Below are 18,578 nucleotides of genomic sequence, written 5' to 3' on the forward strand. Positions count from 1 at the left end.
AGTGGGTCAGTAGTTAGTAGGAGCATACATTTAAATACAACATTACTTAGCTTTGTTCAAACACATGTTAAATAGGGGTTGTCAGTCGTACGTATAGTGTGGCAACGATAAGAAATTCATAACATTTAGCAATTACTGGGTCCCTGTGCATTTCTAATGTAGAAAATCACCAACAGGAACCATTCACTAGCCGGATACTTTGACTTCCAAAGGGTAGCACTGCACCTCTCGTCAAACCCCTCCCACCCCCCCCACCATGTGGAGCTGCCTGATTTTTAACACAGCACAGATGGTCAAAGAGTCGGGTGCCAGCATAGCTGACCTGGGTTAAGTTTGGGCGATTCCAAACGGAGAGAGGGGGGCGTGTGGAGAGTGTGGGGTGGAAGTGTCAGCGGCGTGAAATTGGTTGCTCGGCTGGCGGGTAGCCTGGACGTTTAAAGAAAAAAACGGAGCATTCGGTGCGACGATTTCAGCTTACTTGACGATAGCGTGACCCCGCCTTTGACTCTTGAGCTTCTGGTAATTTTTCACGACCTGATCCTCGCTGTGAAATGGAAGGCACAACAAAGTCAGGGCCAGCGAACTCTCCCTGCGACGACGACGGAGACAACCTCGTAAAAATTCACACTTCTATACATTTGTTTTTATTGGTGGCGACATCTGCGCACGTCATTCCTCACGAGCCAGCGCTGCGTATTTCCCGCAGATAAGCAGGAATCCGCGTGAAAGTAAATCAATGAAAGCAATTTCCCCGTCTGTCCGTTTGACCCGGGCAACATTTTATTTGGAGCTAATTCTCCTGCGAAAGTGATTGCGCCGTGCCTGGCTGTAATCAACAGGAGGCAATTGTTCACAATTACTACAAACACTTAATTTTGGCTTTAAGTGAGAATGCGGTTGAGTGATTATTATTGTAATGTATCCCCTTTGCTATGCGCTTAACACCCGGATGCCAACATGATCCACTTGCACACATATATGTAATTACGTATAGAATAATTAATTGCTTCCAATATGCTAAATAAACTCAAATGAATGCGATACATTCTGCTTAATTGTAATTTGCTTTTCAGCATTAAACGTTTCGTTTGTTTAACGTCTTCATATGCAACTGCATGCCGAGTGAAGACAATTGCACCATTAAAATGGAAATAAATTAACACACATATAATAACGTAACATTCCAAAAAACTTTTAGCTTTTAAAAAAGCTATAAACCATGAGGTAATGTAAAATATATATAAAGTGGTTTTCCAGTCAGTTGAGAACTCAAGTCAGCACTCATCCCCCATTTACAGCCCTGGGCCAGAGTTGAAATTCCACATTCCTCTGGCAGGGCGAGTCTTTCCATAGAAACGTAAAACCTTCTGGTTGCAAGCCACACTGCCCTTGTGCCACCCTGCTGGATTATATAAACTTATTCTCATTACAACTACAACTCTTTCTCAATCCAATGCTGGATGAAGGCACCCCCGTTATCGTTTTTGTTTTGCCTTACTTCACCACACTGATCAGTGCGGTGAATTGAGGCACCCGGGACCAGTTCAGACAGCACACGCCACCGATGTTAGCCATGGCTGGGAACTGAACTCAGAATTCCGGATTCATAGCGCAGTGCGGTAACCAACTACACCACTGCCCCCCCCCCCGCCCCTATTATTAACTGTACGCTTACATCCTGTTGGTCAAGACACTGTTGTAGGCGGGCCACCTACAATGCCGAATGCCGCGAGGGTCATTTGACCATACTTCACCGCGATGGCATTAAAAGAGAGACAAGCGTAAACATTAGCGCTCGTGGTTTGTTTTAATAAACACCCACCCCCGGTGCCCTTTCGATATGATCGCAGGTTGATTGGTGCTCCCATGGCGCACAGACCAATGGAAACATTTAGCCCGACAGGCCTGGCCACAAATCCCACCCGCGCGCTGGAATTCCAGCTCACCCCAGCCGCATAACGAAGTCAAAGCGTGTACAGACAGCATCTCTCGCGCAAAAGGGTACTTATCTGAAAAATCAGACCGCAAATAACCCCCGCCTTCATTTATTTCTCCATTGGTTTCACGGCAAAGCAGCGTTGGTTACTTTCAGCCTTTTATGCTCAGTGACAGTCACCGACGCCGTAAATTGTTTTGCGAGCGCACGTGAGACCACAATTAGCCCCACGTGTATACCAAACACGCACACGGGTCTTGCTAACTTGAACACATGTAACGACGTTAATATATTTGTAGCTCCCTCGGCACACGGACCAACGGCAACATTTACTGTCAAAACCGGCCACTGCTTCGAAGTGTGGTCCAAATGCCCTCTCAGAGGGGGGGGGGGGGCCTTTCTAGAGCTCCCTCTCATAGAGACCCCTTCCACCAGCAGTTGCGTGAGAGGCAACTGCTGGTCTGCACCTTTTCCCTTTTGTAAACGCAATTGCGTCGAAGTGTTTGCTTTTTTTTTTGTTTCACCCCAGGATGAAAACTGGGCCTTGTTTTTTTTTGTCTTTTTAGATTTCACTTTCAGCGAAACCGAAACGGCGGCACGTTCACGCTAATGCCGCTCTACCGCGGTGAACCTGCCGAGCGCGCGACTTTTATTTTCGAAAACAAACGCCGGCGTTTCCACGGGAACGCTCCTTCCCCACATCTGCCGCGTAGACGGGCGAATTTGTGCCGTGGAACTGGGCGAACGGAGAGGGCACGGTGAAGTGCGTTCTGCCTCTCAGGAGTGGCAGGGCGGAGGGGAGCGCATTCCCACGCCCACACACGGCCTCCGTGTTCTTGTGCACTGAAGCCGCCCTCCTGCCTCTCTAACGTCCGCTGAGTCGTGGTTGGGGGGCGAGGGGGGAGTGCGCGGGGGGGGGGGAGTCAAAGTAAAAAAAAACTGAAAGAGCCCGATAATGGCAAAGAAGAGCCATTGTGTCACCGTTTTATACGGCCTTTGTCGCACCATTAATTGCTGAATACATTTCGGCTGCGATTGTTCGCCTGCGGCAGCCTTGCCTCGCGCCGCTGCAACCAGTGAGGCTGTAGGAGGGCAGGGGAAGAAGCTGTGGGAGATAATGATGACGACGTTGGTGGTGGTGGTATCACCAGGAGATGAAAAACATGGTTAGTGGAACAGTAGGGGGGGGGGGGTGGGGGAGGGTGCGGGGTGGGGGGGCTCAATCCCTTCACGGCTCTCGTACAATACCAAAAGAGCAGGAGTTGCCGCGGCAGTTTGCAACAACAACAACAACAAATGAAAGCACGGGGGGCAGATGGGAAGAGTGTATTTTTGGTGGGATGGTGACAATCGCAGAGCCTCGGTGAGCGAGTGCACAACGAGGCGGCCGCCCACCGAGGGGGCCTCTGTGCTAGCACGGTCGGCTACGTACGGTGCGAAGGAAGTTCGACGCACACACGCACGCACGCACACAAGTGATGACGGAGCAGAACGTCTCTCGCTGAGCTGATGCAATGGGCAACTCACCAGAACGTGATGGAGGGATGCTCCTTGAGGGTCCGCGCTGGGAGGGCCGACAGCCTTTTCAGCTCATCCTTGGTGACATCATCACTGTGGGAGAGAGAGGAGGGGGGGAGCATGAGAATAAGTCTATCATTATTTTAATAACCGTTACCATGTATACATCCTTAATCTACTTACGGAGACATGTCATGAGGCCAAGAAGAATACCACAAAACCACTTCTCTAGCCACTTCAATAGGCTTGACTCGTTACCCAACATTCATCCTTCGCTCTCGCCACACGTCACTGTGAACTGAAAAATTAAAAAAAATTGGGTAGCAGAGCAGAACCAGCTGGAATTGTGAGAGAAACGCCCCCCCCCCCCCAACATTTACAAAATAATATATAGCAGCACTCCGGTACCATACATCACAGCACTTGATGTCAATGCACGCCAATGTAATGTATTTGCCGTGTTAAATAATCCACGTGTTTCAACACACGTGCACACACGCACACTTTCAGAAGCGCACATGCTCACTTATTACGTCCACATGTCTTTATGCACAAGATGACCGTGCCCTCATCCTAATCACTCCCATGTAGCTTCTTCCTGTTGTTTGTCCGTATAAATGAGCTAATGAGTTCATAACTAGTTTTATACATTTGGCATTCACGCCAGTGTCATAGCACGACGGCTATGACAAAGGTGCGATCCTTCACCATATAGTCCGCCAATGGGGGTGATGATGCTGTGCGGTTTCACCAAACCAAGAATATTTGCGGTTGACTTTTTCAATTTGGACCATCATGCCGGCACACACAGCCTACCCTCGTTCACAAAACCAAACTCCGACTCAAACTAACAGTGGTGACACAGGGTCCAGCGCACATTTCGCGACCGACAACATCAACCCATGCGCAGTGTCATTCTTCTTCTTTGGTTCTTTCGGTAAGAACCAAAGAAGATGAATCATTGCAGTCACGAAAGCTTTAAATCGAAATTTAGTGTCATTCTTGTGCCGCTTCCACCTCCAGGCATGAGCTCGCGATGGGTCCGCCACGGCGAGAAACAACTTCTCGTGGGAGAGTAGCACTTGGGGGGGGGGGGGTGTAGTCACTTCCCCTCGAACCTCTGGAATGCCACCCTCACCAAATCTACTTAAAGCAAACGTGCGAGCGGGCGGGCGGTAGTAGTGAGTCCTGGTGTTTTTGCTAAAAGCCGACTGCGTTGTCCGACACGGTCGCAACGGCTCTAAATCGATGCTCGCTGTGTCCCCCCCGCTAACCCCCCCCCCCGTCACGCGTGTCCAATTTCTCCAAGATTTCATCGAGCGAAGGCAACCCCTGCCCAGGGGTCTGGACAGCGAGAAACCCCCCTTCGCTCTCTGAACCGCGCAGCTGCTGAAACAAACAAAAAATTGTTGCCAATTGCACACGACAGTTTTCGAGTTTGAGTGATAAAACAATCATTGTAATTCACAACCCCCTTTTGTCAATCGACTGTTTGGGTTGTAAGCCTCCCCACACTGTCGGTTTGACCTTGCTTCACTGACGTGCACAGTGTGGGTTGGTAAAGGGGCATGGTCCCCCCTTGCATTGGTTCAGATATCGTTCGAAACTAACGTTAACCGAGACTGGGAATGAAACCCAGGTCGTGGGGTTGAAAATGCAGGACACAACCACTATTCGATCCTGGTAACCCTGGATTGTATTGAACAATGTTAACGTATTAAGCACAGCTAAAGCTATCACATGAAATGAGGTTTTTTTCACTTCGCTTGAATTAATTAAAAACCTGAGAATATAATAAAGAAAAATGTTCCGTGTGACTAACATGCGACAAACACCTCTACGGCAGGGCATGTGGGAAGGTACAATGCCCCTCTTGAGGACAGGAGGTCCCTTTAAAGGTTCTCGGAGCAGTTCTGTGATAACTTCTTTGCATGGACTGTTCTTGCGAGCGCAGGGGTCACGCACTGCACTGGGAGGGCTCCGAATGGGCAAGTTCTTTGTCTCGTGATGCGAAACCGACAGCAGACTCGCAATGGAATTGGAAAAAGACCAACGAAATGGGTCAAGGCATTCAATGTATACCCATATTTACTATAAACATACATGTGCTGCGTACAATGTACGATATGCATGTGCTGTGCACAAAAGGCTTTTCTATGAAATTCTCGAATGCTAATTCAAATTAGGTATAGTAATACTTCACTGCAATTCATGCCAATCATTGTTTTTACATATAAAAAAAATCATGAAATGTATACTAATCCCATAATGACTGCACCTTGATTGCGATAACTGATTTTGCTTTGTTGACAGACATTGGCACAATAATGCAGTGTGTGTGTGGATTGGCTCCGGTGTTGTTTAATAACTCTCTTGGCCATTTAAGAGCGCTATTTGCATCTGTGCCAAGTGAATGTTTCTTTTAAGCCAAGCAAAGCGATAGTTCAAAATTTAACCACGGCACACAAAGACCCCCCGTATAGCCTAAACAGACTGTTGGGGCAAGTGCTGTTAGCGAGCACCTATGAAAGCTGGAACGGTACACGATGGGGTGGGTGGTCAGCACCATGCCCGGCCGCCTTTGTCTCCCCAGTGACGATGTTTACACACCGCACCAGGTCCTCATTTGAGCCTAAGTCGACCAAGGGGAGGCCCTGGACTGGTTCAGATAATCGTCAATGGTGTTGGCCGTGAGCAGGAATTGAACTCGGGTTTACAGGTTCATAGCGCAGCGCGCTAACTGCAAAAAAACTACCGCTCCCCACACACAGACACACCCCTGCACAAGCGCCATTCTTTAACGTTTCGAAACACCACATTGCACGATGCTCTGATCATCAGCGCAGTGTTGTGTTGAGGGAGCCAGATGAGATAGTGGACGACAGGATGGTGAGACACACAGAAATTACAAAGCTCCCTGGCTCTAAGTCATGTTCCTACTGTTGTTGCGCAGGTAGACAATGTCATGGGCAGCTACGGTGGTGGGATGTTAACTACCTCGCCTGGTATACAAGAGGTCATGGGTTCGATCCCGACCCTGACGCCTGCTGTATATTTCGAGTTTGCATGTTTTCGCCGCGATCGCGTGGATTTTTTCTCCGGGTCCTCTGATCCTTCCCTCAACATTTAGAAACAACGCGCGTATTAAGAGTATTTGGGTTGCTATACATTTTCACATGACGAGCCACTACGTTGAGTTATTATTTGTGGCCAGGTCGCTTATGAGCTAAACAGCTCAGTGGGGCCTTACCTGGTAAAGTAAAAATTGTTAACTTGCCATCCTCTGTTTTGGGATCTTGTTATGACAAGTGGCCCACGATGTTCACTGGGTCTTTACAATGCAATTGCCAGTAGATGGCACGATTTGCTGATGCCCCACTGAAGAGCTGTCAGACGTTTACAGTGAGGGGTGGAGCAGTGATTTGTCCACCGTGCTGTGAACCCAGTGTCATTTACAGCCACGGGTGAACGTCAGTGATATGAACCGGTCCTAGACCCCCCTCCCCCCCCAAAACCCCTCACACATTCACCAGCTACGCTGACCAGCATGGTAAGGAATGATCAAACAACCACCGTGATTAACACGGCATGCGGGGGGGGGGGGGGGGGCCTTCATCCAGCAATGGATGGACAAAAGGCTGTAACGGGTTTGGGAATCAGCTCTACAACATTTTTGTAAAAAAAAAGTTGCCTTTTCTGAGCACTAAGCTACCCAACCACCACGCTAGTTTCCTGGGCATTCAAACATAACGCACTGCCCCCACCACCCACCCGGAGTTACAATCCACTAGCGCTTTTCGCCTCACATGACGAGCTCAACACATTTCCAGTCGGAACTCACAGTGAGCGGTGCATCATCCCGTGCGAAGTCTCTGTCAACCAACACCGCAGTAAGCTCCCAGAACGTGGAGTGAAACGTCCGACGGCCTTGCCAAACGACACGCGGTACCAACTCCACGGATACATCAGAAAACGACTACATCAGAAAACGACTACATCAGAAAACGACGGGGGGCACGCATGTTGTCTTTGTTTCATACGTCCGGCAGAGAGTGTTCGTCGCACGTCCATCAGACCAGTTTTTATTCCTCGGAGCTGGAATGAGCCGATGTAAATAAACTTGCCACGCTCGAGAAGCCATTTCGCCCGTAGGTGGCTGCACTACTTTCCAAGCCCAGGACGTGAGGGGTGCCGACTCAAGAGCTGTCACATGGTATTATTAGCCGGCCCTTGAGACACGCAGCCACCCCGCAATATAGGTTTCACGGCGTTAGCAGCCGGGGGTTAACGTTCGGGGAAGATGTGATTGCCCTCTTTGGCGGGTGTGTGTATGTGACCGAGTCGGCGATGGTGGGAACTGGGTACGAAGGCCACGCTCGCTGCCTTTAAACAAGCAAGAGCGCCCCTGTGCAAACCAGTTGAAAGCAGATAAAGTGGAGCCTCGGAAAATAAAGGTGCGGGGGGGGGGGGAGGCTAATAAAAAAACAAAAATTAGGGGCCTGCATTAGCAGGACTTGGCTTGTGATAACAATGTTAACAAGGGGGGCATTTTTAAAGCAATTTCTTTTCGAAGAGGCCACCAACAATGAATGATTCTCATTATTCTCCATTAAGTGAAGAGACATTAATGTTTCTCTATTTTACTGAAAATATATTTACTTGGCAAATATTCAAATATAAAAACAATCAATAAATCGGAATCAGAATATTTATTTATATGGAAGGAATCCGATGAGCTGTAAAGCTCTTTTTCACAGATGTCCAGTAGAGGCGGGCCAGAACGTGACATGAAAACGTGGCCAAAAAAATATGAAGTTATTGCTAATGATACACGCAACAATTGTGGTACCTTCGCATACATTTTCATTTCATGTGAATGAATTCACCTGTAATTATTTTGCCATGTCAGCATTGGTGGTTGAGTGGTATAAATCTCGCCTGTCACGTGAGGGTGGCCTGGGTTTAATGCCTGGCAAAAAAAGCACCTAACAATGCGCCCTCTTGTTTCCGTATCAATCCTTCATATTTATCCCGAACATATATTACCGTCCCAATGAACTCGCAAATGACGGGATAAGCAGCCGCGACATTTAAACTTCTCGTAAAGGTAGCCGGCTACGCTAATTTGCCACGCTTGAGAGGTTTAGTTGGCGTGCGCGCCACACAACGTGCGGGAACGGCGTCCCGTTCGCCGGAGGTGTCACCGGAACACAGAGTAACACCGATCTCCCCCCCGAACAGCGAACGCCAGCGGCACTCCGCCAGCTCTCCCGCCCCATTGGCGTTGCACCGAGGTGCCCCCAACACCCCCATACGCCCTGCCACCCCTGCCCCCCTACCATCGAGTGCAATCGATACACCGGTGTTTGCTTTCTCCTTTTCCCACCCGTGCATTCCCAGCGCGGCGGGGACGGGAACAAAGCAAACACGGCGACGAGAGGCTGCGGCGATGCAGCTGCCGCCCGCCCGCCCGCTCGCTCGCTCCACCGACGGGACTAGGTGACTTTCACAAGAGCTAGCTCGATTGTTGCGAGCGCGGCGCCGGTGCCCGCGACCACGTGGCGCACGGTGGCTCAGGTGCAACGTGGAGAACGGCGAATGTGCTCGCGTGAGCGATTGGTATCCCCCGCAGCGTCTCTGCGCGATAGGGAAAACGCGCAGCGCTGAAGCCGCTGCAGGGGCCTCCCCACCAGATTGTTTGGTCGCTGCTACCAATTCCCACGTACGACGTGGCAAACAAAGGTCCCACGTTGTGAACTTGGCTGGTATTTTTTCAAAGCCATTACAAAACACTGACACGATTAAAAGATGATGTTATTGTCTGATGCGTTCATTCAGACTCTCAGTCTGTTGACGTCTAACTATCTGACCTACAGCTGTGTAAACAAATGCTCAGTGGATGACAAAACAAGTCAATTATTTATGTTTTGCTCTTGTTCGATGCATCTCAATGCAATAACACACGTGACACGTTATCACTTGTTGACTGATGGCATAGCCCGAATTCTTTGAACAGAATTATTTAATACCAGCTGCTTATGATAAAAACAAACTACATTTTTATAATCGTCTTAAACAATATTGTGCATTCATATTAATATATATTTTAATATTTTTCATGTTACAAGATAAAGCCCACTGAGGTATGATTAGCTCTTTTTCAGAGGCCACCTGGCCACACATCATGATAGCTCAAAGAAGTGGCTTATCTGGTGCGAGAATTTATAGCCGCAGCCAAATAATCCAAGCGCATGTTTTGTAAATGTGGAGGGCCACGGGGAGAACACGCAACCTCCAAACATACAGGCATCGTCAGGGTCGAGATCCAACACAAGACCTCCTGCAAACCAGGCAAGATCTCGCTACAACAGCGAAACGAACACACATACATGTACATGAAGAGATGACTACCCCCCCCCCCCCCCACTAAAAAAAGAGATCTTAAAAAATAAAACAAATCTGAATGTGAGCCGCTCAATTGCACCAACAAAAGCCGCTTTGTCCCGTCACGCTTGAGCTGGCTTTTGGGATGAATGCACAAAAAAGCTGAGGAAGGGAAGAGCAGGAGAGAGGGGGGGTAAGCACTACCCACAACAAAGCGCCAGAGCCATCTCCACGGCAACAGGCCTTGACCCTTTTCAGTACCTGCGGCCTGCTCAGGAGAGGGGAAAAATAAGAAAAAAGCTCCGACTCTGCGTGTGTCTGTGTGCATGCACATAGTGGGGAGCGGTAGAGTAGCGGTCAGCATGCTGCGCTACGAACCCGGTGACCCGAGTTCGATTCCCGCTCACGGCCAACACCGGTGACGATTATCTGAACCGGTCCTGGGCCTCCCATAGGTCGACTAAGCCGCAAATGAGTACCTGGCGGAGTGTAAAAACATCCACACTGAGAAGACAAAGGCGGCTGGGCGTGGCGCTGGCCACCCACCCCCTCGTGTATCGTGCTGGCCTTTATAGGTGCTTGCCCCAACAGTCTGTCGAGGCTATACGGCGGATCTTTGTCTTTGTTTTGTTGTGCATGCACATATGCGAAGTGTGGAGGGGTATCCTGCAGACAAAATATAATGGAGCACATTGTCGTTTGTTTGGGGATTTGGCGATGACAAGTGTCCCACAATGGCCTAATTTGTCCGATGAGGTCATTGGGTCTTTATTATTTATTTGGCAGGAGTTCACGTACATTGCCGATGCACGGCAGTATTATCAGACATGTACAAGATGTACAAGAGGTGGCGCAGTGGTTTGTCCACCGCGCTACGAGCTCGGCAACCCGAGTCGGATTCCCGCACACGGCTGACATCAGTGACGAATATATCTGAACCTGTCCTGGGACTCCCCCGAGTCGAGACAACCTTAAATGTGAGTACTTCGTCCGGTGTGTAAACATCGGCGTTGGGTGGACAAAGGTGGCCGGGCACATAGTACTGGCCACACCACTCCTTTGGACTCCAATATCACTTTCACTAACTAGCCTAAAAGTCTACATGGGGCATCTATTTGCAAATACGGGGGACCTTTTTTACTTTGCATGCTTCGACGTGAAAAAAAACACTCACAGGGTCGATCTCGAATGACCTATCCCACACCGCATCCATCGCCGGGGCTGCCTTCCGTCACCATGCGGATTTAATTAAGCCCGGTGCTCAGCCGTGCTCAGCCGTGCTCGTCAAAGTGAACACGGCTGCAGTGTTCGCTCACTGTTGCTGCCGCCTTCAATGCCTGCCCTGTACCCATGTTGAACTTCTTTCGCACCGTACGTAGCCAGCCACGCAAATCGGAGGTGCTCTGGCATCGATCATTAAAGCCCTAAATACTGAAATAACACGAACCCCAAATTGCCTAGCGCTTCTGTTCAACGTCCATGTCACCAGCGGCTGCGTAGTAACACGGTTTAGCGCGCGCACACACACACACGTACACACACACACGTACACACACACACGTACACACACACACACGTACACACATACACACACGTACACACACACGTACACACACGTACACACACACGTACACACACGTACACACACACAAACGTACAACAACAACAACCGCCATTCACCACTAAGTGGCGGTGACGTCACCACGACGCTTGTGCCAAGCCATGTGCACCTTGAGGCCACGTGAAGTGTCGAACGCCCGCTGGCAGGAGGTCACAGGGCAGACCCAGGTGCCACGGGTCGACTGACTGAGATGACTGGCTGATGCACCACCTGTGCCTCCTACTGTGCCAACCTGATGTGCTTTAGCCACCCGGCGCTCTGCTCGTTGTTGTGAGCGTCGCTCCTCCGCCCTCCGTTGTTGTTGAAGGGCGACTGCCTCCAACTGCCCAGTAGCGTCCTTCACGAGCCTCCTCCACAGAGGCCGATTTTGACACCGCTGGTACCAGTCATCGGCAAGTCGACTCAGCTCCACGTCCTCCTGTACCACATCACTCCATCTCTTCTCTAGCCCGTGCCGTGCCCGTTTAGCCCCCTCGATCCGGCCGAACAAAAGCTGTTTTGGCATGCGGTGGCTGGGCATGCGGGCTACATGACCCAGCCAATGCAGCCTTGCCTGCCGGAGGAGCTCACCGATGCGACCGTGCCCAGATCTTTCAAGGATTTGTGAGCTCCTCACACAATCCAGCCTGGTTAAACCCAGGATGGATCGTAGGCAGGCCAGGGAGGGAATGACTGTGGCCGAGAAGACCTGAAGCTTAGTCCGGAGCGACAGACCAGGTAGCTTCCACACAGCGTTACGCAACCGATGAAAAGATATTGCCGCTCGACTGATTCGGAGTGAGACACACACACGTACACACACACGTACACACACACGCACGTACACACACGTACGTACACACACGTACACACACACACGTACGTACACACACGTACACACACACACACGTACACACAACTATTCCTGCCGCCGATTCAGTCATTGCCCGCGCTTCCTCTGTGTGCGTTGTTTGTCGTTGTTGTTTTGTTCTTTCAATCACGGCCGCGGAGGCGATGCACCAAGTGGGCCAGCAACGGGCAGCACGCCGGTCCCCCCCCCCCTTGTTGAAGTTGCGGTGGATAAAGTGTTTTGACGTTTCTTGAATATTGAGCAAGGTCATGAGAAGCTCGGGAGGTGGGGAAGAGACGACGGACGAGAAGGAATTCCGCAGCCAAGCAGTGCGAGTGCAGAAGCAGAAAGAGAAGCGTGGAAGAGAAGCGTGAAAAATAAGAGTGGGGGTTTACCCTTTCTGGAAATTAAACAGGTGGTGGTGTTTAGATCCATAATATCGGGGGTTTTTTTTGGTTGTGTTAGATCGCATAAATATATAAAGGTGTCGATAAACACGCCACCACCAGACACAGCCAATTAGTAAGGTTTGTCACGTTAACAGAACATCCTGTTCTATATTATGGATATTGGTCGCGAAAGCCTACGTGTTAAAAAGGTGTTAAGGCATCAAGTCTGTGCATTAACCACACGCAATGTTTGTGGTGAGAACATGCAAACAAACTTTCTCTGGTAGTACATGCATTGTCTTTGAAACTGATCGGCCTACATCAGTTTGGTGTTTGAACATGTTAACACCTATACTTGGTTCTTTCGGTCAAGTCACGTAGAAGGGAAACAATAAAAACAGGTCCCTGCAGGGTGGGCTGGTAGGAACATTGGAATTTTGCGCAATTTTATAACATTGTTACTTCCAAATGTTGGGTGCAATAAGACATATCAAGTCTCTGCGCTGTCTATTGCTGATTTTACACCCAACAGCACGAGGTTTCACTTCGTTAAAGTATTGAAAGGGGACGGACGGACGGATGGACGGACACATTAATCTATTGCAGGCTGGTACACTCAGTTTACAACTTCGTTCCTACCAGTATAATAAAAATATAAAACAATAAAATTCTCACGACGTTTCGACTGCAACACAAGCAATCATCATCAGGTGTAAAAAACACAACAATAAAATTTGAAATTCTCTTGCTGTGGTTTTCACACCTAATGATGATTGCTTGTGTTGCAGTCGAAACGTCGTGAGAATTTTATTGTTTTATATTTTGATTATTTTATTGTTTCCCTTCTACGTGACTTTACCGAAAGAACCAAGAATATGAATCCCTGCAGTCACGAAAGCTTTAAATCAAAATGTTAACACCTGTTCTTATTTTACATAGAGATCAAAACGCACCAAAACTCGAACAAATCTACAAGTTCTAACGATATTTCCGAACATTTTTTGCCCCGGAAACCGAACGAAATTCGGAGGTCGAACAGGGCAATCGCGACTTGAAAGAACCTGTACACGGCTGAGACGCTGATGGCCAGCAGCGTGCACGACGCTTGCCCAGACAAAGGTTTTCCCACCTCCTCCTCGTCACCACCTTCCACTCAAGCCATCAACTCTCCTTACTACAGGTAAAGTGAAGTTCAATGTTCATTTATTTCATTAATTCCATATATTTATTCATTTATTCTATGTATTTTTTTGTGTTTCTTGGTTTTTTTTGGATGATTTTATGCGTGTAATTACCGTAAACTTCGTGTAAAAATGCTTTATAATCAGAGATGTCTTGTGTCTGGAACCAATTCATGTCATTTACATTAATTCTGATGGGTAAAATTAATTCAGTGTTCGAACAAATCGGTGTTCGAATGGCCTTCTGGAGCGAATTAAGTTCGATCTCCGGGGTACCACTGTACTTTGATACTGGAAGACAGGGCCCATGATAAACAGAAGTGTTTTTGACCAAGCAGTGTAGTGGTTGAACTCAGTGTGGATGAGATGAAAGAGTCAGTCTGGTAGTTTGAGCCTTATCCTTAAACTTAACATCTGAACCTCTTTCAGACGATGTCCTCCCCATTGCCGCGAGTGCATTATTGCTGAATGGGTTTGAGACAATCGACTGACAGATGACTTTCCCCTAAGCAACACTGACCTAAAAACGTGTCTGCGAGTCTCATTGGGGCACAGGTGGTGTTTGACTTCTGGGGCCCTCTGCAGAGAGCAACCGTGTGACGGCCCTAGTCACCGCATTACTTTGCATTGTATTCGCATACGTGATGTACGTGGAACTTGGTATGTACGCGTGTATGCAGGAACTTCTTTCGCACCGTACGTAGCCCACCGCGTCAATCGTAGGTGCGGGACCAAAGCTCCTGCACGATTGATTCTGGAGTTACATTACAGGAAAGCAAAAGGGAGTGCATACACAATCCCACGTCGTCATTTACTTCTGTGCTACCCACCGTCGCAAATCCACGCCGATCACCGCGGCAAAGTATGGTAAAAATAATCTCCACGACCCACATGCCGTAGGCACGCCCTCATTCGGCAGTGGCGTGACACTAGGGCTGTGATGTCCATTCAAATGTATTCCATGAATCTCAATAGCTATATTTCCACATTTTGTACAGCATATAATAACTAATTGAATCATCATATGAATTTGAATCTGACGCTCACTGCACATGCATTGCATAATGTGTGTGATGATCAATAATGTAAAATAATGTAAAATTATGAAAATCGCATGCTCATGTTACATTTCGGCTGATGGAGTGAATCAAACTGTACAAAATAAACAAACAACGAGTAATAACACGAACAAAAGAGTGAAATAAAAATGTTTTTTCTTAAATTTAATCGCGGCCCTGAATTTATACAAATCATCAAATCGCTCGAGTGGTTAAATCGTTCCCATTCCCGCTCCACTGTGGCGAGATGTTAACTACCTCGTATGGTATACAAGATGTCGTGCATTCGATCCCAACTCTGACGTCTGCTGCTGTGTATTTGGAGTTTGTTTGCTCTCATCGTGGTCGTGAATTTTTCTCCGGATCCTCCGGTTTTTCCCTTCTCATTCAGAAGCCTTCGTTTAGATTATTTGGCTGCGATAAACTTCGACATGGTAAGCCACTTTCGTTAAGCTATTTGTGGCCAGGTCGCGTCTGAAAAACAGCTGCCCAAGCTCAGCGAACCCTTTCTGGTAAAATATATATTTTTTAAGTTTAGTTTACAGTTTAGTTAAAACAGACATGGGCCCTTTTTCAAGAAATTAATTGGGGCTCCCATGTAAAACTTCCACCTTCTCTGTAGCCTAGTGTCAGGGCCCTTCCTCCTTGTGGGCCGCAGCACAGTTGAACCACCCGCACAATCGACAGATACGCCACCGCTGTTCCACACGAGTATGCCAAAGGTGCAAACATTGGACACGTTTTTTTATGCGTATTTTGAAAAGTTGTTTCAGGTGTAAACTGTCTTGTGTTCATGATGCAATGTAGGGATTACTGCTACAGACACAAAATAAATTATCATAACGTCGATCATTAATACTCCCTTATAACAGAAACATATAATAATGGCCTAAAACTGTCTACTCTGAGAAGGGTCATTTCTGATTAGTGTAGATTTCTCTGTTAAAATGTAGTGATAATGCTGAATGTGTGTTTTTATGCGTGTGCTTGTGCACCATTTCAAATTCAGTCCCTTCATGTTTTTTTATTACCATCGACATTCCTCAAGGACCCACCGTGTAAGATTCACCTCGGTTTTAATAGTGTGATAAATTCGTGATCTACGGCATGACGCTAACACTTCCCCGCGTGTCGAATGTGGGGGCCCCCCTCTCTTAAGACGCGAGGCTCCCTGCGGTGAGGCAGCAACACCCCTGCGCGCTGGTGTCATACAGGAAGAAGCTCAACAGCCCGGTGTCCATCCGGCACCCTCCACTCGGGAAGCGCACGCGCACGCGCACGCACGTATGAACAGAACTCACATCGCATACATCTATGTCTTTATTTCCATTTCACGTAAATCCCTTTTGACAAATGCGTTTTCTGAAGGTCCACTCCGTCTCCCCCCTCTTCCTCGCTCGCACAGCCGTTTAATCGCTCACTCACATGCACCTATCCGTCCTGCCATTCAATCTCTCGATTGCTCACTCACATATTTCCTCACTCAAATATTTAACCATCCATGCACCCATACATCTGCCTGCGTGCTCGCTCACTCAATAGTATTTTTTCTTGCTCATACTCATTCTCTCAGAGTTCGTATACACTCATTCTCTGGCTCTCTGTGTCACGCTCTCATTCATTCTTTCACTCCCTTATTTCATTTAATGATCTGCTGCTAGACCACGCAGTGGTAGCACAGCAGGATACTTATTTCAAGGACCCTTTTATGGAGTTGTTTCTCACTGCTGCTGCGACGCAATTATTTGGTCATGAATAGGGCCGAAAGAATCCAGCAGAGGCACATAATTACTTAAGAAAATTTAGTTTTGGAGTAACTGAGAGAAGGAAAAAAAGGCAACACGTTGCTTTACACATTTACCTGAATTAAAATCTGCCAAATAACCCACTTTCAACTCCAAAAATGAACAAAATTTAATTAACTTGAGCTCGTCTCACTGCCAAAATCTGTTGGCTCCTGCCCTGACACCATGCGCAATTTGACGACGGCCAATTTTTGCAAAGAGGGTTGCAAGATTTTTAATGCCTGTTAGTGACCGAGATAACTCTGTAGACAATCTCCCAAAACAATAGCACACCGACATTCTGCAAGGTCCCTTCTTAGGGTTGCCAGCTGTCCTGTTTTTCCAGGATCATCATCATTTTTGAGGTGGCTGTCCATTATATATTTAAGTCTTTCCAAGGACATTATAAGTCCTGGTTTTTATCACTTGTGTAACAGTACACGACTCAATAAAATGCATTTACAGGTAGCTCTGAGATATTATTCCTCCCATGATGTCTAATGTTATTGTATTTCAGAGGTGCCAACCCTATCCCTAGAGCACACTGGGTGACAGTATGAACTCTGAACCTGGGCCTACAAGGCAATTTCCCTTCAGGGCCAACATTTGAGCTTAATAATGCTCTTGTAAAAGTTAGCATTTTATAAGTTACGTAAGAAATAAAAAAAAGCTTCAAAAGTAGTTCATAATTATGAATGCAGTACTAGCAGCTTTAAAAGATTGTAAAAAAACCTAAAAGTAACCTTTTCCAAAAGATCGTGTGGTTATTTACCTCAATTACGATTGTCATTTGTAATTCAAGACTTCCCCTGAAGCCTTGGCCTATGTCTAGGATAACAGAATGCATGCTCAGGGTCATGACCTCTGCGTTACGTTACCTGCCGCCTCGAAGCAGATAAATAACCTTTTTTATTGGAATGGTCCATGGCTGCAGGTCAGAGGTCAACTATCAAAGACAGAGTGGTATGCTGCCATCATCTTTTAAAACAATTAACAATGACCAGAAGGAAGCTTTCCATGATTTAGGCAGGACGTTTTTTTTCTGCCTTTCCTTCTATTAAAACTCAAACATTTTATAGAAAAAAATGGCTCTTAGTAAGTTTTTTTCCCCCCCCAAATCTGACAGCACGAAAAGCCAATTCATCTCTTACAGCCTTCGAGATCACAGAAACGACAGCTTTACTGAGCAAAATCTAGTTTTTTTTGCAGTCACTTCCTTGAAATAATTTGATTTCTTCACCCCACCCCCCCCCACCCACCCCTCCACTAAGACCTTCATTGAAACGACACAAAGGGAATATTGTAAAAATATATATTTGGGTGCCATCACAAGACTGTGGCAAGTGAGCCGTGAATAACCCGAGCCAAAAAAAAATTCCCCCCTTTTGAAAATACATTGTAAGAATTAAAGGATACTGTTGTCACTAAACACTGCTTTTTTAACAGTAGAGTACACTATTATTCTGTGGTGAAACGGTTGCACCATCTTGGGTGTACTGCACTAAGAAGACAGCGGATCGGAGTTCAATCTCCCACCATGGAAAACAACAGTGGCAAATGCAGCTACGATTTTCAGTACCATTTGGTGTAATATGGCATATAAATGCAACCACATCTCAAGACACCATAAAAATGCTCACTGTTTCTGTACTGAGAGAGGCAATACCTAATAAGCAGGGGAAGGGGAATGATTTTAAGGCCGGACCTAAACCCTTTCCCATTCCGAGATGTCTGCAAGTTGCAGGGTGGGTGGCCCGTTCGCCGCTGAATCTCGGAATGCGCAACCAGTTACCGTTAATTTTATTTAGAGAGTCGTAGCTCCGCTGCTTTCAAAGACATTGTCACTCACCGCAAAGAATCGTGGCGACACGACCTCAC

At 47.5% G+C, this 18,578-nt stretch overlaps 1 protein-coding gene across 7 annotated transcripts in view; it reads right to left on the reverse strand.

The window, feature by feature from the left end:
- Window positions 1–18,578, reverse strand: part of LOC116947471 (FERM domain-containing protein 4A-like) — a 267,383-nt gene that overhangs the window by 55,923 nt on the left and 192,882 nt on the right. For all 7 annotated transcript variants that reach the window (XM_076070623.1, XM_032963258.2, XM_032963259.2 and 4 more), the window contains exons 8-9: window positions 3,464–3,547; window positions 479–544 (exon numbers count right to left, since the gene is read on the reverse strand). In XM_076070623.1, the coding sequence (XP_075926738.1) occupies window positions 479–544; window positions 3,464–3,547 (150 nt within the window). The remainder of the gene's footprint in view (window positions 1–478; window positions 545–3,463; window positions 3,548–18,578) is intronic.

Source organism: Petromyzon marinus, chromosome 30, assembly GCF_048934315.1.
Source record: "Petromyzon marinus isolate PM22_M1 ecotype Great Lakes invasive population chromosome 30, UKy_Petmar_22M1.pri1.0, whole genome shotgun sequence".
Classification (NCBI taxonomy): domain Eukaryota; kingdom Metazoa; phylum Chordata; class Hyperoartia; order Petromyzontiformes; family Petromyzontidae; genus Petromyzon; species Petromyzon marinus.